General features: G+C 36.9%; 1 protein-coding gene across 1 annotated transcript in view; it reads right to left on the bottom strand.

The window, feature by feature from the left end:
* Nucleotides 1–1,169: 1,169 nt before the first annotated feature.
* The window catches only part of gpc1b (glypican 1b), a 71,238-nt gene continuing 48,926 nt past the window's right edge, over nucleotides 1,170–23,481 (bottom strand). The window contains exons 3-9 of the mRNA XM_057334188.1: nucleotides 22,985–23,376; nucleotides 5,071–5,236; nucleotides 4,385–4,515; nucleotides 4,084–4,200; nucleotides 3,870–4,000; nucleotides 3,608–3,783; nucleotides 1,170–2,410 (exon numbers count right to left, since the gene is read on the bottom strand). Coding sequence (XP_057190171.1) covers nucleotides 2,202–2,410; nucleotides 3,608–3,783; nucleotides 3,870–4,000; nucleotides 4,084–4,200; nucleotides 4,385–4,515; nucleotides 5,071–5,236; nucleotides 22,985–23,376 — 1,322 coding nt within the window. The 3' untranslated portion in view covers nucleotides 1,170–2,201. The remainder of the gene's footprint in view (nucleotides 2,411–3,607; nucleotides 3,784–3,869; nucleotides 4,001–4,083; nucleotides 4,201–4,384; nucleotides 4,516–5,070; nucleotides 5,237–22,984; nucleotides 23,377–23,481) is intronic.

Here is a 23,481-nt window from a genome sequence, read left to right as displayed (position 1 = left end):
CGTATGGGGCCGGAACGGACGCGTTGGCCGCTTAGATGGACGTATTATAATGAATGCAAATGACACGTAAGCATTAACGTGATTTATTTTAATCAAATTTACCCAAATCCAGATTATTTTACCTTTAAAATCTACATTTTCATTTTAAACCTCCATACCTTGATGTATTTTAACAATTGTCTTGTTTGTTTCTATTTTTATTTCCTCTACTCTTATATAACTTTATACTGTATGTTTGTGTAGATGTAATTTGTATTGGCATATAATATTTACTATTTATTATAATACAAATATTTTTAGTTAACAAGTCTCATACTATCATGTTACCATCAAAATACATATTTGTAATGTTTAGTTAGACAGTAAATTATTTGGCGTAAATGTAATTATTTGCCTTTGGAATAATTAGATTTTCTGTTTGGTTCTCATCATATATAATTATATGGTTTTCACCAAAAAGATGTACAGTATGCAACTCACAGATGTGATATGTGTGTCTAAACTAAAAAAAAAGAAATAATCTTGACACATGTTCAAAATCTTATGATGTCTATAATTGACACAAAGGGTTTCTCTTTTTATAGAACATACAACAACATGGACACATCATTTTCCTCAGCCTCATCAACAAATTCTTAAACTCTACTTTCAACCTTGCAACACAAACTCCCCATTATTGTTCATTTGAAAACAAACAAACAGAAATAATGACATATATACCAGAATGCATTATTTCTTTTTTTTTATGTCAGCACATTTTGAAAATATCAGCCACATTCCTCACTAAGGAAGGCGTTATGGCATCACACCTAGAAGTGGGACCATTTTCCTGACCTTGGGTCAGACCCCAAACTCTCACTTTTCTGCAAACAAACAAATCTGATTTCAGCTCAGATCACTTTAGATATGCAGGTCTGTTTCTTTTACCACATTCAAACGATCCATTACGTTGCCTGCGGGATATTTTTCTGCTATTGATCCCGGCTCGTGTGATGTGGTTCTATCGGCGGTGTGCCTCATGCAAAGTGCAGCATTATAAAACTAGTGTGGGGGGATTGTTGTTCTTCAGCACATTATGTGATATCATCCACACGACCCGGTCAGATCGTTCGCTTCACGCTACACCTGCGGATGACATCATTAATGTACATCCTGCAAGTAAGCTCCTGTGTTATTTTCCACTCAGATTTCAAAGTCAAGGAGCTTGGTCAAGATCTACCTGACCTCAGATCTGTCCTAAAACGTACTCTATGCAGGTACATAAGCACACATATCAGTTTGTGTAGAGTATGTATCTAGATTCGCCATCTGTGTGGATTACTACCAGACTGGTAAAACATTTTGACAATGTCCAGTCTTTCATTCTGCAGCTTTTGAAGACCAAGAACTTTTCACATGCATCGCAGCCTCGCTGTGAATAAGTTCATGAAAACACGAGCATCTCTTTCTCATTGCTGGTGCATCATCACTACGTCTCAAATATTGCTCGAGTACTGTTCCTCAAAGATATACTGTAAATGTGACTGTGTTAGTATGTTTATTTACATCCAGAGTAAATACATGTTTTTTAAGACGGCCCCTAAAAACACTTCGCAAAGTTAAGTGTGGAAACTTGTACAATAAATGAGAAAGAAAGAGGTCTTTCGGTAGAGGTTGTTTTCATTATTATTATTAAAGCTTCAAAACAAAGACGAAAAGGTGGTTCAGATGTTTTGTGCTCTGGGATCAATTCACAAAATCGTTGAAGGACGTTCTCAAGCTCGAAGGGCCTGGGATTTGTTTTTTAACCTTGGTTTTGTTCTACAAACATCAGGGTTTAATTAGTAAATAAATATAGTGTAAAATAATCTGTTTGAACTAGGATAACAGAGACATTTTGTTTGTTGGGGTGGATAATCATTTGAAAGCGGATATTCATAGCTATTGATACAGTTATTTACGGAGCATTCTCAAAGACCTTTCCACCACACACATAAAGGCAAGCAGAAGACCAGCTCTAGGGATGTCATTTTTCAAATAAGAGACAACAAAAAGTACACAGATCTAAGAATATTCCATGGTGTTCTTATTCAAGACAAAAAACGCATTCGCCGGTTTCCTCTGATGTTTGCATGTTTGTTTTGGCAATGTGACTAACCCCACCCCTCCACAGTCCAAACCCAGTCCTACACACAGTCCTAGTCGATGGGACTGCCTGTCAATTATCGCCTAAGCAAGACTGTGACCAGTGAGAGAAGGTAGAGGCTGATGCAAGGAAGGTTCTGGCTGCTTCTTCCATTGGCCACTTTCTTGTTCTCCGACGGATAGGCGTAGACTTTTGGTCTGTCCGTGTTGGGGGCGGCGAGGCGTGGATTGTGGGGACACTGGTCCTCTGGGCACATTCCACTTCCAGAGCCGCTGATATCATCACCTGTAGATATGAACAAGTGATAGAGATGTCAAAAAGATTTGGATTCAAGAAGGTTCTGTAGCAATGCATTACAGTGTTGGAGAGTAACCTACTAAAAATAGCCAAGTTAATAATTTACAGTAATCACTAACTAAAGTTAAATTTTCCAGTTTGATCTCTAATATTAACAAGTGTTGTGACAAGAAAAATCAAATGCTCTGTGCTTGCTCCTCACAAAAAGTGATGTGAAATTTGGATTCATTTGTGTTTAAATTGTACAGATTTAATCTCAATTCATTATGCAAATATATTATCTTGAAGGGTGACATTCTAACAAGGTCAAGATTTCTAAACCTTCATTTTAAAAGGGATAGTTCACCCAAAAATGAACTCACGCGCTTGTCATTTCAAACCCGTATGACTTTCTCACCCAGACCTGCCTGAAATGCCTCGTGTAACCACACCCCCACAAATCTACGTCAGTTGGTGGTATGATTTGACTAAGACCGCCCAAATGTATACGCAAGTAAGGTGGCCGTACCTGTCAGCACAATTGCTTTGGAACCTGATGTTCCAAATATGGTACGAGGCGTAACATTTGCGTCACACGCTTGCAGTACTCGACCAATCACTACGCACTGGTTAACTGGCCAATCATAGCACACCTCGTTTTTCCGAGCGATGAGCTTTGTGAAAAATCTGCACGCTTCAGAGAGGCGGGGCAAAGAGGAGATACAAACATGCACGGTATGTGGAAAATACAGCGTTTTTGAACCTTAAATCGTGTACACACATTACATTACATCTAAAACAAATGATAATATTCGTTTTAGCCGTGTCATATGACCCCTTTAACTGTTATGTGATATAGGAACTGTTTTATATGTCAGAATAAAGTTCCTCATCGCTTAATTTATTGTAGTTTGACAAATTTATTTTTCAGCCTTTCAATTTAGTTGACTGTATATCAACAAAAGTCTTATTTGTGTGATTTTATTTGTTCAGGCGTTTTTCAGAAACATCAGAGACAAAGCTGACACTAACCAAATCCTTGTATAAGTCATGAACTCTTAAAAAGCAACTTCTTAAAAAGATGTCTTCCTCAACGTTTCTACATTTAACAGTAACATCATAGCAGACAGCTGATCTTTTTCTGACATCTTTCTTTTAATCTGTTCGCTTTGGATCTGATAAATGCATACATCTAAGTGTACTTACTAGCGTCCTGGAAGTCCACATCATTTCCGTTAATGGCGTACTTCAGACGGTTGATCACAATCTTCAACTGCATGATCTGTTGGCGTACGGTCATATCTGGTTTGGTGATGTCGATCTCCACCTCGGGATTATTTATCTGATTAGCCAACCCGTCCCCCATCACCTCTGGCAGATACCTGCGAGGACAAAACGCAACAATAAAGAAGCGTGAATGTGGGGTGCGTAGCTAAAAACAAAGGTTCAGATGGTAAAGTGCACTTACCTGTTAACACTTATCCCATTCCAACATGTGTCCACCTCACTGGGTCCAGATTCACGATCCGCACAGAGTTTGCTGGGCAAAAGGATCCAGTACTGCATCACGTCCCTCAACATTCTAGACATGTCGGATAACTGAGAGAACAGAGAACATGGTCGCTATTGCCAATGTGATGGATCTGATGAAAGCATGTGATCGCAACACCATGCAAACGTACCAGTTTCTCCAGCTGGAATCCCGGCGTGCTGCTGACTTCCTCTGCTGCGTTTCTACCTCTCTTGATCTGATCCTCAGGAGTGGAGCTCAGGACAGGAGAACCACACGCCTGAAACACCTGAGGAACAAAACATCACGTTACAGATTTGATGGTTTATGGAGGATAAAGGGTTCTCAAGATCATTTTACCATGGTATTTTTGTAAGTATAAGCAGGAGGACTAATTTCAGGGTAAAGAATTATGGTTTGAAAGTCAGGTAATGGTGGAAATGTGATAGATTTCTGATGGAGGCAAGGCTGACCTTGTTGTTGAATGTGTTGAGGTTGTCTTGCATGTAGAGAATAGCTTCAGCGACACGCTTGGGCAAAGACAGAATCACAGAGTCCGCGCTGTAAGGTCTGCTCATTTTGTCAACCACCTGCAGCATAGTATCTACACACACACGCACGCACGCACACACACACAGTATACTGTAAGTCTTGTGTCTTATTTTTGAAAAATAAATATTGTTCACTACTTGTTTGCAGCTTCAAGCATCTAAAATGTTATGCATTGTAAGTACTAATACTAGTATCCGAATAATGTCTCATCTTTTACATATTGCTCAAATGAAATGTGTCTATCACTGGGGTGTTTTTGGTTTGACTGCTAAGTAAGTGCAGTTCCATTGAGAGAGAGTTGCGTCAACTCCGTAAACACCAATGGAACAGTTTTTTCACAGCAATGGCAGTTCATGGAGCCTCTGGAAGTTACTAACAACGCACGCAGCTGTAGCAAAACAGACCGATTGAGGTGAACATTTAACCTATTTAAAGTCGTTTAATTAATAAAAACATTTAAAGAAATAAAGAATTAAAAGAAAAAACATAACGTCCTGGAACTAGACTGAACCAAAACCTGAAGGCTCCATAAATCACTTGACACGAGAAAATGTGAACTTCTGTCTCTCAATGGTTCTGAGTAAGTGTCCAATTTGGCCCCGCCCACCTGCCAGGTTCCTCCACTCAGAGTCCAGATCCGCTTGATTGGCGAGGCAGCCTTTCATGACGTTCTTACAGTAGTTTGAACAGGGCTTAGCAAAGGCCACGCCGTTACAGTGAGGACAGTACGTCATCTTCATTACAGAGCGCACACATTCAGTGCTCAGAGAAACCTGAGAGAGAGAGAGAGAGAGAGAGAGAGATGTGAATCATTCACTTGATTACATCTCATCCACAATGGACTTTGCACGTAAACTTCATTTTTATTTTTTATATTAGTCCATAAAAACTGTAACAAATGACATTATTCCTAACACACAGTACATTAATGCAGAAATAAACAAAATTAGTTTAAAATGTGTATTTAATTACTGAAGGTCCGTCTGTCATGATCCTGCCTCTCTCGTTCATGCTTTCCTAGTCTTGTGTCAGGATCGTGACAGTCCCTCATGTTTTGTGTGGAAGCACATGGCCTTTGTTTTGTCTGCCTTGTGCCATGTGCTCTCCTGTCTCGTTTCTTGACCCCGTCCCCTCATTTCCTCATAAATTATCTTGTTATTGTTTCATGCCCCCCTGTTCCCATCATCATTTGCTCCCTATTTAATGCCATTGTGTTTGCTGTCTTGTGCCGGTTCGTTTTGCATTACCTTGTGCTACATTGTATGACGTCGTGTTCTGAAGTTCCCTGCGAAGCCTAGTCTGTCAAGTCAAGTTTATGTCAGTTTTTTGTTTTAGTCTAGTTAAGTCTGTTTATTGTATTGTGTCAAGTTTATGTTGTTTTACCCCCCTGTGGGTTTTGTTTTCCCCTGTGTTGTGCATTCAAGTTTTTGTTGTCGTGAAGCTGTCTGCGCCTGCTGTCTCCTGCATCTCGTCACACCGTCATACAGAATCTCAGGAAAAATTTAAGAAAAACTACCAACACGTTTGACATTTTCTGTTTTATGACTCTTGTAGAACTTCAGCTGCATCACAATAAGACACAAATCACATCAGCTGACCTCATTGGAACCAATGAGAATAATCCAAGAATTGCATTGTCTTAAACAATGAAAGCATGAAAATGATATTACATAAATATGCTTTTGCTATATTCTTCCAGGATTTCCATGCAGTCTCTGGATGTGGGCTGATTATTGGATGGTGCTTCCCATGATGCCCCACAAACAGACACACTGGCCCATCTGATGTCAAGCATTGACAAAAACAAATCAATCCAGAAAGCAATGTTTTGAAAAGTTTCAGTTCAGATAAATTTGATTCTAAAGGGTTTGGTTCAGTTCAGCTCAGATTAGTTTGGTTTGGTTTGCCAAGGAACTTGAAACGGAAATGAAAGGTTGACATTTGCTTAAAAAGATGATTAAATCCATCTAATTTTATAGATACTTGCAGACAAATTCAGTGTGTTTAGGTGTATCTATAAGTGGAGTCAGCGTGACATTTGATTTGTGTAAATGTAAATGGCTTCTTTCGTTCCTGACTGCATTAGGCTGCACAGAACTGCAGAGTTCACAGCTGTGCTGTACAACTCTGACACACTTTCACAAAGCTGAATGTCAAAAGCTGCATATTCCAAACCCTGAGAAATGTCAATAGCTTCAATGCAATGACTTGTGGGAAGTAACAAGTGCAAAACCACCTTCATTTAAAACCTTTGAGTGCTTGCAATCAAATGCATTAAATGCCTATGTTATCAACAAAATCTCATTATGAAAGTATAAGAATCCTGTGGCCCTTTGGTCGTGGGTTATTTTGACACAAATGAGCTGACGGAATACATTTAAATCCCATTTTATAAAACATTTAAATTCATACTGAACCAGATGAGTCACCAGTATGTGTTCAAATGGAAGATCAAGCAAGGAATAATATGGTATTCTGCCCATGATTCAACCTGGTCTGGACTAAATTTCATAGGAAAACTTCTGAGATCGCTTTGCGTATATCTGGGTCAATTTCATAATGATGCTCTTGGAAAACAGTTGAAGTGATGTCTTCAGCCAAACCGAGAACTTAAGAACAAAGAGCAGATTTCCAATGCAGTTACAAATGACTGAGAAACGGTCAGTATGACTTTTGGGTTGGGATGGAAAAAGGCGTCCCTGAGGTCTGAGTTTACAGATGTGCAGATGTCATTTAAAGCAGAATTAGTTTAATTTATAACCATAAAGGCCCATCGCTGTTTTATGTTACTCTAAACAGCTGTTTGCATTTGACATTTTGTACTGCCTCAATTTTTACATTTTGTTTCAGGTCATGATCTATGAAACCAAATTTCTGGTCTTGACAAATTCATCTGTGTATTTTCTTCCATAAGAAAAAACTGTTTGTCTTAATAATCTTGCATTAAAACATTCGCTTTAAAACAAAAACAAAAAAACTAGCCCTCACAGGTATAGCCAAAGCCGTACAGATCTCTTCAGGGACAGCTGGTATAGTGCCACACCGTCTGTAATGAGGAGAAAAAAGGAGAACTAGCGAGAAAGAGAGACAGAATGCGACGAGCGAGAGATACAGAGAACAGACAAACGAAGTGAAAGTGAGATGGAGGACGTGTAAAGATGCAAAGGATGCTGTAGGGAGACAGAGGAAAACAGAGAGAACAAGCTGAAGCCTGATATATGCCACATTAAAGCCTTTGAGCATCTGTGATTCATCAGATCAGAACATGAGTCTGTAGTGCTACTCCATTCTGACAAAGAAGCCATGGACTGTGGTTACTGAATGCTGGGACTTCAGCCGAAAAATAAGCCGAGAGCCAGAGAGACCAGTGAAACAAGAGAAAACAATGTTACTGTAATAGAGCTGTTCAGTCATGATGTCAATTTGTAGGTCATGCCTGAACGCTAACTTGCTACGGGTTCCCACTGGAATTTCTAATGGGTTTTTAGAATAGAGGGTTTCAATGTACAATAGGTGTAAAATAGGTCTGTGGTTAATATTACTAAAGGAAACTTTGCTCTACAGTTATAATAAACATAAATAGCGACATAAAAGAACAGACAAAACAAAAGCATAAAATGTAAAATACAAAGTTGGTACACAGAATCAGAACAGGTAAATTCAGCACATAAACATGTTTTTCTAACTTTAATACTATTTTCAAACACTTATAATAGCCCGTGTATTCAAAGATAAAATAAATATATGAAAAAAGTGACGTAAAAAAGAAAATTAAAACACATTATTAAGAAATATGTTTACAATAAATTGAGTTAAGTTGCAAACAAGTATACTAATTTGAGTGAAAATCTATAAAATATATTTTAGATAGGCCAATGACATATAACAACCACTCACAATGTGGTGTGACCAAATATAACAATGACTGTAATAAATTCAAAATAAAATATCTAATTTCTGTGGCTGAAGTAGGAATCACTAATACAATATGCTTACAGTTAATGGTACATTCAAAAATATTTGTACCAGTCATATGTGTTTTTCAGGAAAAATAAGTCTGTTACTACATTAAAGAAGACTGCTCTTCTCAAATGTTTATAGAACAAAAATTTGAGAGCGTTACACCCAAAACTCAAAGAAATAAAAAACGTACTTTGCTTCTAAACACTTTTAATACTGAGAACTTGTACAAAATGTTAAGGATATAATTAATTTTAAGATAAATCACGGTCGCACAACATGACATTTTTTAAGGCTGTAGCCAATTCATATAGATTAAAAAACACTTCATTCATTTAAAATTTGAATTTGCATTTACGTTCACACCACATTCTCAATCTGTAATAAAATTAATATTTGCAATAGATGGTTTTCTTTTTTCTTTATTTTAAAATTGGCCGGTCGAAAATATAGCCGCAGAAAAAAATAAGAGTCCATCCCAAATTTTCACTTAAATCTACATTTTAGATGTATTGTGGTCATTCCAGTCCAATATCTGTTAAATTGTAACAAAATCAAACTTTAGGAGTGGCAAAGTCATCCATCAGCAATGTGAAAGACTGACAGCATGACAAGACATAGGAAACCTGTGATAAAAATCCAGGTTATCACCTAAAACATGTTTTTTAACTTTTCCTAAATACATGTACACATATTACTGTTGTGTTGCTTAAAAGCGAATATGAACTTGTTTTGCAGTATTTGAGGTCTGAAAAAATACAGAGCGTCTTTTCTCCAGTTTTCATTTACTGCAAATAAATGCAAATAGAAACAATCTTTTTAGTTGAAATTTGGGAGAAATCTTGTTAGAAGTCACGGATCTGTGTATAAATGACTGGATTGTTCATGACGTCTACTGAAGCTACCACATCGCCATGTTGGTATGCCCAAATGTTCTATTAAATTAATAGTGAGTTATCACATATAAATGATAAAACAGTAACTTACCAGTCCCCGTTTTAATATCTAAAGTCTCACAGTACATTCTTACAACAACTTATCGCGCACCTTTTGACTATAAGTCAATGGCGCTCTCTGTCAGTTGGGCATGCCAAGATGGCGGCGCAATCGATTCTGGCGGTTTCACCTCCTGCCGTTCTAGGCACATTCCAGCCATTTATATAGATCAGTGTTAGTAGTTCACAGAATGAAACAAAATTGATTATTTGTCCTAAACACATACCTATAAATAGTAACTTCAGAAAAACAATAATTTTGAAATGGTGCCTTTTTTCTGTGGTTGTATGTCATTGACCCACATTCAAAAGATTTATGTTGTGGAGTTAAACCATGGCGTGACTAAAATGAATGAACTGATGTTTATTCTATGCTCAAATATCCTCTCTATGGCCTGTATTTTAAACACTATCCAACACTCGCATCCCACTGGAGACTGACCAGAACCGAGCCAGAATCTATTTGGCACCCGACACCAAAGACAACAGGCTTAATAGAATGATCTGTTTAGCTAACCTCATGATAGCTAGAGGTTAATGTCAACGACAGCGTCTAATGTAATCCTTTTATCTGTTCAGATCTTATCACTCACAGTTCTAAATCTAAAACCCTGGGGAACATTAGAAAGAACTGCTTGAATCTGACAAATTACAAATCAGGCCATACCAGATCCAACCAATAGAGATTTGAGGTAATAGAACAGAATAAAACTGAAAATTTGACTGCATGTTGGAAGTGATTTAGGAAGTACTGTATTTTGTTTACATTTGAGACCTAGTAACTGTTTCCTATGATACAAAAAAAAATGTTTTCCCTCATTGGGCCACATTCAAGGCACAGGGCGCTTTACTGGAGGTGTTTGTACACTAAAAAGACTAAGGGTTAAAATCTAGTAGGTCAAAGATTTGTGCCTTATATTGCAATGGAAATCGACCCCTGCATTTCTATAAAATCTAAAATGATTTAAAATACTTTCCCCAATTCTTCTTATTATTATTATTCATGCTGTTTTATGACCTCACATTAATTGAAAGTCTAAGAATTGTCATACTTCAATCAATTTGGCACACCACAGGACTATTTAAAATGAACTATATTCGATGTTATTAAAAATGAGCCTCTTGTAAGGGATTCACAGTTATATTCTGTGTTAGCGTAATTGTTACACCCACATTAAAACATGAATAAAATGAAAGTAAACTCCATCGGCTGGCTCTATAGAGTGCAATGCAAATAAGTTAGCAATGTTAATACAAGCATCAGTTCCCTGTTGGACGACTGGCATTCTCTCACCCACTCTCTCATTTCCTTCTGCATGCAGTACACCCTAAAAGCCAAAACAATTGCATCATAATGCCTTGTTTCAACATTCCCAGCTGTGTTGAAAAGCGGGTAAGAAGCAGAAGGCATGTGCTGTGTTAGTCGGCCCCAGGCTCACGCTATCCCACAGAGTCCCTGTATTCCATGATATTTATTCATCTACAGCTGTATAACTCCCTTCAACAGACACAAATTAAATATTTGCTAAATTTTCATGGTTTAAGGATCTCAAATCCAAAAGAGGGCCCCGACTGAGGATTACTCTTCCTTCTCATACAAACTTTTAACTAGTACTGTATATGTTATGATAATGCCATGGTGTTCTTTGCGAGGGCCTTTCACTTTGATTAATTTATAAACATAGCCTTAAAGTCCTTTCTTCTTGTTTTATAAGGATCTGCCCGTTCTTCTCCTTAAATGGCACCACTGAGGGACGTGCGCATGAGTAGTAAATATGATACACCGAATATCAAAAACGTGATTTATTACCCCTAATTTATCACCCCCTGCCGGGTTTATGATTATGACCTTTGACCGTACATCCTGTGTACATTTATGAACCCTTTGTTGTTTGTTCAGGAAAACAGGTTATAATGTCCAGGCCTCGTTGTTTCACACACCCCCCTTCTTTGCAGTAGCGATAAGGATTTGGTTTGAGAATGCTTGGTCTTTGACCTCCTGTGAATGAAAGCAACAAAAGATGCGTTAAAGAAAATAAGAAGCACTGATGTTAAATAAAATAGCTAAATAGTGATTAAATGAAATAAGATAAAAGATTCAGGTTTTAAGTTGAAAAAGAATGTGTCTGAGTTGGTTTTCAGAATGCTTGGTTTTTGACCTCCTGTGAATGATGCAATACAAGATGAGTTAAAGAAATAAGAAGCACTGATGTAAAATACAATAGATAAATAGCGATTAAATTAAATTCGATGAAATGATATTTCGAAGTCAGGTTTTAAGTGTTAAAAGAACTTGCCTGAGTTGAAGTGTGATGCATGCAGTCAGTTGTTAAAATAAAATTGAAGTTCCAGCTATCCAACCCACACACCCCTCCCAGCTCCAAACCAAGACGGTGCTTTCACCCTGGCTGTCTTTTTACCTGGCAACAGGATGTGCTGTGAAGGAATTTTAAATTTAATCGTTATGCTTGTGACGTTTCTTCTAAGAACGAGTTGGTTTTGACTTTTATCTGACAAATGATGAAAAGTGTTTCAGATATTTTTTGTATGTCTTCTTATCAACGTGTTCCAAAACAAAGTTTATGTTTGTGTGTGAATTTTTTTTATGACCTGGTTATTAATGTTTAGGTTTGTGTTTTTTATGACCTGTTCTGGCCCCCCACTGTCAATGCCTAGTATCTACCCCTCCACTCCAAAATAAGAATAGTCCCCTAGTTTAGTTCTAACCCTAGGTTAAAATACGATTGTTTAGCATTCTTTTCAAAATTCAAGAATGATAAACTTATTATTTAAAAAATTAAAACCGAATTAGTCTAATAACTTCTTAGCATCCTGTTGAGTACAGACCGTGTCACAATGTTTTTTTTTATGTATATAGCTTCTGTTAAATAAGTTGTAGCTAAGGATGTGTTTATGTTAATAGGTAAAGAGTTTTTGAGGGGGGCACCGCCTCAAAACCCCCACATCCACTTTTTAACAGCTTAACTCCTGAGACTGCGATAGACTGCCGTCAGACTGTTTCTTTTTAGTACCAAACCTCTGCATAGCCAAATTTTGTGTTGTACATCTGATCTAGCAAGGAAATCCAAGAAAGTCCAAACGGTAAGTGTTTCTGTTTTACATTATTTTAGGGGCATTTAAATGTAAGTGTTAAACTAATGGTTAAATGTTTTTAATGTTTTGCTACAGATCTAAAAACTTAACAACTGGGCACGTTTTATTTAATTGTCATCATTTTCTTATGTTGCATGCTTTTCACTCAAAACATGTCTTGAATATATTTTACTTACTATATATACACGTACAGACTGAACGTATCAAAAATAATAGCAAGAGAAATACACTCTGCAAGTTTTTAAGGACCCCCATATTTTTCTCTGGGTGTAAAGTGCTTTTTATGTTTTTCCAGACATATTTGACAGATTGTGTTCTGGATTGGGAATTACACGTAAGTGGTAAAATTTTGTTACATTTAAAATTATTTTTTATATTGTAAAAATCTAGACTTTAAATTGAAATAAATGTACAAATAAACCAAAAAATGGCTTTAACATGCAGGGAAATGTGTAACTTCTGTAGACAATGTGTCTTGTGAAACGCTGTAAATGGTGCTTTAAATAATTAAAAAACACAAAGAGCCCCCAAGATAGATGTGCTATGGTTTCAGCTCTTAGAAAGTTCTTCATTTAAAAGATTGGACGTTACCTCTAGTTTTAGCCTAGGTTTATCTGATTCTGACAAATGTTTTTGATCTTCTTTTCTTGATTGCTCTATAAGTACTGGCAAACATGCATATCAGTAGAATTTTAATTAACCTTCGTCTTATGTCTGTCAGTGGTGTAGACCTGCATCAACAAATGGTAAGTTTATGTGTATCACCCAATCCGAAACTCACGTGTTACTTAAGGTACGGATGAAAGTCATATATACACTACAAAGCATGTACTCTATAAAGGTATGATTTGTAAATGCATCAGTTGATAAAAAGCGAAATACTTGCGGGATGAATACGCATCTTGTGTTATCATGTTGTCTCAATAAATAGATATGCTTTAAGAAAAGAGCAAATGATTTAATCCTACTATGCCTATAACCTAAAATACACGCATGCAAGCAAAATGGATCTCTCACTAACAACCATTTTGACACACAAACACATATTTGTTTTACTACATGAGTTAGTATCATCACTATTAGTATCATAACCATGCGAGTCTCAAGAACATTTTTACATATCTTAAATCATTCTCCTGGTAAACATTTGTATAGTTTTAACATTTACGTTTAGTCAGTACACCGTTTTACACATGCATTTCATAGAAGTAGTTTTGTTTTGCTTCTCACTGATTTGTGAATATTTAAAGAGGACATGTGATTTGTGTTTAGAGTAACTTAATGTGATGTGTCAGTAACATTTTGTTAGCTTCATTGTTTTACTAAACCTAAAGAATGAGGACAGCTTTTTCATTTTCTGACATAATCTACAGAAAGCGATAACACAAACATGGTAAGGCTATGGATTTGTATTTATTGATTTATTTATTTTATTTTCATTTTAGTTCATTTTAACTTTTTTCATAAGTTTTTCCATCTCTATTTCCTTACTTTACCACATAGTTATAATTAGTTGCATGGTTGCTTCTTTGTTGTTTTTTAGTTATAATTGTTCAGTTGATCTTTGTTTTATATTGTTCTTTGATTTTGTCCTTAAATCAAATTCTTAAGCTTTGACCTGTTCATTGTTTTGGGTTCTAGTTCAATTGTTTTCATTTTCCTCACTGATTTATCCAAAATGTCTCGCTTTAATGCTGGAAAGATCAGTTGTTGTAAGTTCTCTCGTTGTTCGAGCCATTGGGTTGATGTATGTTTGACTTGATTTAATAAATTAAAAAAAAGTATTTACATCCAAAACCTTCTTCATCTTAATGTAATGTTTATTCTTATACATTGCCACCAATATTTCGCAAAAAAAGTACATGCAGTCCCTATGGGCTGAAAAAAAAAAGGTTGCTATGCTGTAGCTCAGTTGTATTTTACTAAACAAAGCATCTAACCACAGCTTGATTTAGGTTAGTTTTAACTTGAAAGGAGGAAATGAACGTTGTTTAAAGTGTCTGTCTGGCAGAAAACCTGTCAAGGTTCTCATATTTACACTGAATCATAAAAAAAAAATTACATTTAAAAGTCTTACCCATAAGTGTTGGTTTGAAGGAACACAGGTTGAGCTCTTGTAACCAAACTACATTTAGCAGTTTGTATGTGGGTATGTTCCAAGCACTTTTCAAACCAACACTTACAGTGAGGGAAATAAGTATTTGATCCCCTGCTGATTTTGTAAGTTTGCCTACTTACAAACAAATGAAGGGTCTGTCATTTTTATGGTGGGTTTATTTTAACTGATAGACACAGAATATTAAAAAAAATCAGGGGAAAAATTTTTTATGTAAAGGTTATAAATTGATTTGCATTTCAGTCAGTGAAATAAGTATTTGATCCCCAAGCAAAACATAACTTTGTACTTTGTGGAGAAACCCTTGTTGGCAAGCACAGAGGTCAGACATTTCTGATAGTTGGTCACCAGGTTTGCACATGTGTCCGGATACATTTAGTCCACTCCTCTGTCAATCTTTAAGGTTTCTTGGCTGTCGCTCAGCAAATTGGAGTTTTAGCCTCCTTCACAGAGGTTCTATAGGACTAGGGTCTAGAGACTGGCTAGGACATTTAATGTGCTTCTCCTTAAGCCACTATTTGGTTGTCTTGGCAATATGTTTTGCGTCTTTGTCATGTTAAAGGCTCATCCATGACCCATCTTCAGTGACCTAGTTAAGGGGAGGAGGTTCTCGTCCAAGATTTTACGGTACATGGGCCCGTCCCTCAGCCCCTCAATGCGGTGAAGTCATCCTGTATACCTGTAGCAGAGAAAAAGCCCTAAAGCAGAATGTTTCCAACACTGTGCTTCTCTGTAGACATGATGTTCTTGGGCTCATAGTCAGCATTTCTCTCCCTCCAAACACAGGAGTCCATTTTGGTCTCACAGCAGTGCCAGCACTTTCGCCAAAGCCTTTTCTGAATCATTTTTATGTTCATTGTCAAACTTAAGACGAGCCAGGCGGGCCTTCTTGGGCAGGAGGACCTTGCGGGTGCTTCAGGATTTCAGTCTACTGTGGCATAGCGTGTTACCAATGTGTTACCAATGTTTTGCTTGCTAACTGTGTTCCCAACTGTCTTGAAATCATTAACAGGCTTCTTCCGTGTAGTTCTGGGCTGATCTTTAACATTTCTCATGATCATCTTTACCCCATTGGGGAAATATTGCAGGGAGCTCCAGAACAAGGGCATTTGATAGTTATTTTGTATATCTTCTATTTCCAAATAATCACACCAACAGTTGTCTCCTTCTCACCAAGCTTCTGTCTGTAGCCTATTCAAGGTTTGTGCAGGTCTCCAATCTTGTCGCTGACATCCTTTAAAACCTATTTGGTCTGGACCATGGTGGTGGAGAGGTTGAACTGGAAGATACAGATTCTGTTGGCAGGCATCTTTTATATACATAACAAGCTGATTTAGGAGTACTTTCTTAAAGTGACAGGACTAATCTGTGGTCCATATAGGCACATAACCAATCTGTGGAGCCAGAATTCTTGCTAGTTGGTAGGGGATCAAATACTTATTTCACTGACTGAAATGCAAATCAATTTATAACCTTTATATAACATTTTTTTCCCCTGATTTTTTTTAATATTCTGTGTCTATCAGTTAAAATAAACCCACCATAAAAATGATAGACCCTTAATTTGTTTGTAAGTAGGCAAACTTACAAAATCAGCAGGGGATCAAATACTTATTTCCCTGACTGTATGGGTAAGACTTTTAAATGTAAATTTTTTTTTATGATTCAGTGTAAATATGAGAACCTTGACAGGTTTTCTGCCAGACAGACACTTTAAACAACGTTCATTTCCTCCTTTCAAGGTAAAACTAACCTAAATCAAGCTGTGGTTAGATGCTTTGTTTAGTAAAATACAACTGAGCTACAGCATAGCAACCTTTTTTTTTTCAGCCCATAGGGACTGCATGCACTTTTTTTGCGAAATATTGGTGGCAATGTATAAGAATAAACATTACATTAAGATGAAGAAGGTTTTGGATGTAAATACTTTTTTTTAATTTATTAAATCAAGTCAAACATACATCAACCCAATGGCTCGAACAACGAGAGAACTTACAACAACTGATCTTTCCAGCATTAAAGCGAGACATTTTGGATAAATCAGTGAGGAAAATGAAAACAATTGAACAAGAACCCAAAACAATGAACAGGTCAAAGCTTAAGAATTTGATTTAAGGACAAAATCAAAGAACAATATAAAACAAAGATCAACTGAACAATTATAACTAAAAAACAACAAAGAAGCAACCATGCAACTAATTATAACTATGTGGTAAAGTAAGGAAATAGAGATGGAAAAACTTATGAAAAAAGTTAAAATGAACTAAAATGAAAATAAAATAAATAAATCAATAAATACAAATCCATAGCCTTACCATGTTTGTGTTATCGCTTTCTGTAGATTATGTCAGAAAATGAAAAAGCTGTCCTCATTCTTTAGGTTTAGTAAAACAATGAAGCTAACAAAATGTTACTGACACATCACATTAAGTTACTCTAAACACAAATCACATGTCCTCTTTAAATATTCACAAACCAGTGAGAAGCAAAACAAAACTACTTCTATGAAATGCATGTGTAAAACGGTGTACTGACTAAACGAAAATGTTAAAACTATACAAATGTTTACCAGGAGAATGATTTAAGATATGTAAAAATGTTCTTGAGACTCGCATGGTTATGATACTAATAGTGATGATACTAACTCATGTAGTAAAACAAATATGTGTTTGTGTGTCAAAATGGTTGTTAGTGAGAGATCCATTTTGCTTGCATGCGTGTATTTTAGGTTATAGGCATAGTAGGATTAAATCATTTGCTCTTTTCTTAAAGCATATCTATTTATTGAGACAACATGATAACACAAGATGCGTATTCATCCCGCAAGTATTTCGCTTTTTATCAACTGATGCATTTACAAATCATACCTTTATAGAGTACATGCTTTGTAGTGTATATATGACTTTCATCCGTACCTTAAGTAACACGTGAGTTTCGGATTGGGTGATACACATAAACTTACCATTTGTTGATGCAGGTCTACACCACTGACAGACATAAGACGAAGGTTAATTAAAATTCTACTGATATGCATGTTTGCCAGTACTTATAGAGCAATCAAGAAAAGAAGATCAAAAACATTTGTCAGAATCAGATAAACCTAGGCTAAAACTAGAGGTAACGTCCAATCTTTTAAATGAAGAACTTTCTAAGAGCTGAAACCACAGCACATCTATCTTGGGGGCTCTTTGTGTTTTTTAATCATTTAAAGCACCATTTACAGCGTTTCACAAGACACATTGTCTACAGAAGTTACACATTTCCCTGCATGTTAAAGCCATTTTTTGGTTTATTTGTACATTTATTTCAATTTAAAGTCTAGATTTTTACAATATAAAAAATAATTTTAAATGTAACAAAATTTTACCACTTACGTGTAATTCCCAATCCAGAACACAATCTGTCAAATATGTCTGGAAAAACATAAAAAGCACTTTACACCCAGAGAAAAATATGGGGGTCCTTAAAAACTTGCAGAGTGTATTTCTCTTGCTATTATTTTTGATACGTTCAGTCGGTACGTGTATATATAGTAAGTAAAATATATTCAAGACATGTTTTGAGTGAAAAGCATGCAACATAAGAAAATGATGACAATTAAATAAAACGTGCCCAGTTGATAAGTTTTTAGATCTGTAGCAAAACATTAAAAACATTTAACCATTAGGTTAACACTTACATTTAAATGCCCCTAAAATAATGTAAAACAGAAACACTTACCGTTTGGACTTTCTTGGATTTCCTTGCTAGATCAGATGTACAACACAAAATTTGGCTATGCAGAGGTTTGGTACTAAAAAGAAACAGTCTGACGGCAGTCTATCGCAGTCTCAGGAGTTAAGCTGTTAAAAAGTGGATGTGGGGGTTTTGAGGCGGCGCCCCCCTCAAAAACTCTTTACCTATTAACATAAACACATCCTTAGCTACAACTTATTTAACAGAAGCTATATACATAAAAAAAAACATTGTGACACGGTCTGTACTCAACAGGATGCTAAGAAGTTATTAGACTAATTCGGTTTTAATTTTTTAAATAATAAGTTTATCATTCTTGAATTTTGAAAAGAATGCTAAACAATCGTATTTTAACCTAGGGTTAGAACTAAACTAGGGGACTATTCTTATTTTGGAGTGGAGGGGTAGATACTAGGCATTGACAGTGGGGGGCCAGAACAGGTCATAAAAAACACAAACCTAAACATTAATAACCAGGTCATAAAAAAAAACACACACAAACATAAACTTTGTTTTGGAACACGTTGATAAGAAGACATACAAAAAATATCTGAAACACTTTTCATCATTTGTCAGATAAAAGTCAAAACCAACTCGCTCTTAGAAGAAACGTCACAAGCATAACGATTAAATTTAAAACTCCTTCACAGCACATCCTGTTGCCAGGTAAAAAGACAGCCAGGGTGAAAGCACCGTCTTGGTTTGGAGCTGGGAGGGGTGTGTGGGTTGGATAGCTGGAACTTCAATTTTATTTTAACAACTGACTGCATGCATCACACTTCAACTCAGGCAAGTTCTTTTAACACTTAAAACCTGACTTCGAAATATCATTTCATCGAATTTAATTTAATCGCTATTTATCTATTTTATTTTACATCAGTGCTTCTTATTTCTTTAACTCATCTTGTATTGCTTCATTCACAGACATTACGGTCAAAAACCATCCATTCTGAAGCCAAATCCTTATCTCTTCTACAAACCCTGTGAGGTGTGAAACAACAAGATCTGGAAATGACAAAACACAAAAACAATTTCCTGAACAACAACAAAGGGTGTCATAAATGCACAGAGGATGCAACTGACTACATGCATCACCCTTCAACACAGGCAAGTTATTTTTAAAACTTAACTAAACCTTTGATTACCAAGTCATAAAACACACAATTACAAACTTTGTTTGGGACATGTTGATAAGAAAGACAGACCCCTAGGTTTCATGTTGTGTTATGAGACCCGCTGTCAGTCCGGCAGGATGGGTCCAACATTTTGCCAGGTGGTGTGGGGTTAGATAGGCAGGACATGACCCCAGGAACCAGAGCAAGACTTTTATAAACGTTTTAACTTGATCTTTCAAGAAACATCACACGCATTAACATTTAATTTATCTCTCTGATCTCTGATATACATCCACATCAAACTGTTTTCACACCATGTAAAAAGACATGACTGCAAACATCGTCTTGGTTTGGGGGTGGATGTGTGTGTGTAGGCAGGGGACAGGGGATCTCCCAACATTAGCTGGTACTACATTTTCATTTTAACAACTGACTGCATGCATCACCCTACAACACAGGCAAGTTCTTTTTAAAACTTAAAAGCTGGATCTGTCTATTTTATCATACTTCATTGAATCACTATTTATTTTATTTAACATCAGTGCTAATTATTTCTTTAACTCATCTTGTATTGCATCATTCACAGGAGGTCAAAAACCAAGCATTCTGAAAACCAACTCAGACACATTCTTTTTCAACTTAAAACCTGAATCTTTTATCTTATTTCATTTAATCACTATTTAGCTATTTTATTTAACATCAGTGCTTCTTATTTTCTTTAACGCATCTTTTGTTGCTTTCATTCACAGGAGGTCAAAGACCAAGCATTCTCAAACCAAATCCTTATCTCTACTGCAAAGAAGGGGGGTGTGTGAAACAACGAGGCCTGGACATTATAACCTGTTTTCCTGAACAAACAACAAAGGGTTCATAAATGTACATAGGATGTACGGTCAAAGGTCATAATCATAAACTCGGCAGGGGGTGATAAATTAGGGGTAATAAATCACGTTTTTGACATTCGGTGTATCATATTTACTACTCGCATGAGGTCTAGATGTGTTTTTCAAAAGAATCTCTATTTAGTAATTAGTAAGAAATATGGCTGCCTTCCTCAAAGTGTGCAGAGAAAGATGTCTGGCGCGTGGCCTACTTATGAGGACGCGCGGAGCGCACGCTGTCCTTAATAAGAATGAATACAACACAGGAGCGACCGGAGAGCAGAGGAGGACAGACCAGCTGGGCTTCATCTCTTTTTCATTCCTCATTTCCTTCCTTTATTTGAAGCTAATACTCCCATAATACGGTTTCTCCTCCTAAAATCTCTCTTCCTTCATCTTCAAACTATATGACAGGACGGGAGAAATGGAGAGACGATCCGCTCCGCTCCACAGGGCGTTCGTGAATGTGAAACTCACAAACAGGAGAACAGGCAGACAGCGCAGCTTGTTCTGCTCCTGAATATGTTTGCAAGTTTTTAAGGGCATTGGCGAACAAAATGAGTCATGAACTAAATTGTGATTGCGGACATGATAGAATAGAAAAGAATGAAGGATTGATAGAACATTTACGTAATAGAATAGAGAATATAAAGAAATGGGAGCTAAGGGTACTGCTGGACATCCGATTTCTAACATAGAGAAATAAAAAGGATGTTAGGGTTATTGACACTGAAATTTACTTAAAGGGACAGTTGACCCAACAATCAGAATTCTGTCATCGTTTATGTTATTCAAATGTTTTTTGGTTACCAGTGTTCTTCAAAATATCTTCTGTTGTGTTCTGCAAAGGAAAGAAAGTCACACAGGTTTGAAATAACATAAAGATAAGTAAAAGATGAAATAATTTACATTTTTGGGTTAACTATCCCTTTAAAGGGGCAATGTGGAAATTTTAGCGGCATCTAGTGATGAGGTTGAGAATTGCAACGGTTCACTCCATCCCACCTTTTCGAAGCACTACGGCGGCTCTCACAGGACTTAGCTTCTTTACCCAAGGAGATAGTGTATTTATGAAACACGTTTTGCAGAGCAGTTTTGTCTGTTAAGGGATATTGTGATAACATGATGAGACCCGCGGTGTATGTAGATAGAAATAGCTCATTCTAAGGTAATAAAAACATAACGCTTCATTATGTAAGGTCTTTATACACCTCTGAAGACATAGTTATGTATATTATATTGCATTTCTGTCAATAGATCATCCAAAAAAACTACACACTGGACCTTTAACAATTACACCATCTTTGTGCTTAATGTGCCCGTGTCAAATATGGCAGATCTCGGTGGTCTGTTGCACCTTCACAAGCGAACGCTCACATCCAGGCTCAAGCTATTGGGAATTGCACCATGCAAATTGTGTTTAGTACAGATTTCATTGGCAAGTTTGCACCTCTACCTGATGCACAATCCCTTCAGCAAGTCAGCTGCTAAAGCAATGCATAAGGTATGTTCAAATAAACGGCACTATTTTTAGTGAATTCCCCCCAGTATGTTTAACCAAACCTTCTGAACAGGCATAAGGCACAAAAGTAAAATGTTGGCACGTGCGCCCACATTCACACATGAAAACACACACCATGTCTTTGTTCCAAAACGTAGTGAGCTACCTTGCTGTCTACTGCCTGAAAAAAAGGAAGCTATCTTTAAAACAACATACAGAATGAACCTGGAAAAAAGGCTGGAACTGCCAAATCAATCATTTCCCCATCCTCACACACACACAGTGCCCTTTTCAATATGCAGTGCCGGCTGTATCTCTGTTGTCAACCTTGACTTATTCTGAAGGGGTCAGAAGCAGAGTAAGTTCCCTCCTGTGCGAAGAGTGAGATGGAAAAAAGGTGTGGGAAAGAAAAACACAGTGAAAAGCGAAGAGCAATTATTTAAAACAAACAGATGAACAACAAAGAACCCGTATCGGTCTTGAAGAAATAAGTATTTAAGTACACTAACAGTAACTCCCCAACATCCTTGCTGCTACATTTCAGGTTACATGTACGTATTCAACCTTCAAATGTTAAAAAATGAAAGTATTTTAATTAGATTTCAAGAACTGAATGGCCTGTACAATGAGAGAATCTCAACCAATAATGTAAGTATTAATTGGACAGGCAATTGCTTTTATTTCACCGAGTCTGTGTAGATGTGTGTTTATGTACATTGATTTCTGAAGCCTCAGGGAATTCATTATGTGTCTTATTTTTCCAATGCAATGATCCTACACGTTTAACCTCAAAGTTTGAACACGCAAGTTTGAAGGAGTTATGTGGCTGTGTAGTGCCACAGGTGCATATTATGAATGCGATGAATTCTGAGGAGGAAAAGTGTTGCATGTCCTTTTATACCGAGTAATTATCGCAATGCACAGTGCAATGTTTCCAGAGGACTATAATTTATCAATCCTCAATAAAGGCTGAAGAAAACCATGGCCGATCAGCAACATTTTACCATTTTCATACAGGCTCCCATTTAAATTGAATTGACCAAGCCAAACCAATGTTGTTAATGAAACAAAATGTGTTAGAAAAAGTATAAGAAGTTCTCCTACCTGCGAAACCTTCCGTAGTGCTTCACCGCTGATCACCAGTCCCTGCAAGAAGGTCCTGGCAGCAATAACTGTACGCATGACTTTGATCTTGAGCTCCTTGGGTGTGTCTCCAAAGGGCTTCAGAGTTTCCGACTGCTTGGCTACACACTCCAGATATTCTTCTCCGATGCTGTACTGAGGGTTTAAAGCTTTAAAGAGCCGTTCTAGCAGATGGGCCCAGAATTCGTTCAGCGCCTCCTCCAGATTGACTTTGGTCCCTCTGTAGTACCTCCGTAGGTCCGAGTACAGATCTTGAAACACCTTTGCCACCTGCGAGAAGAGAGGTCCAAACCCGGTCTGGAAGGAGCTTTGGAGAGATGCTTCAGAACGATTTAACAGCTGCAAGAAATAATCTGCAAACACACAGGAGAACATAAATTACACTATGGATTATGAAGGTACTGTGAGCATTCTTAGGCTCCAGATCCACTGATGCGCTTTTATGTGACTGAAAATGC

This window comes from Triplophysa rosa, linkage group LG5 (genome assembly GCF_024868665.1).
Source record: "Triplophysa rosa linkage group LG5, Trosa_1v2, whole genome shotgun sequence".
In the NCBI taxonomy this organism is placed as follows: domain Eukaryota; kingdom Metazoa; phylum Chordata; class Actinopteri; order Cypriniformes; family Nemacheilidae; genus Triplophysa; species Triplophysa rosa.
The sequence above is the reverse complement of the archived record's forward strand: the minus strand, read 5'-3'. Positions and strand labels throughout refer to the sequence as shown.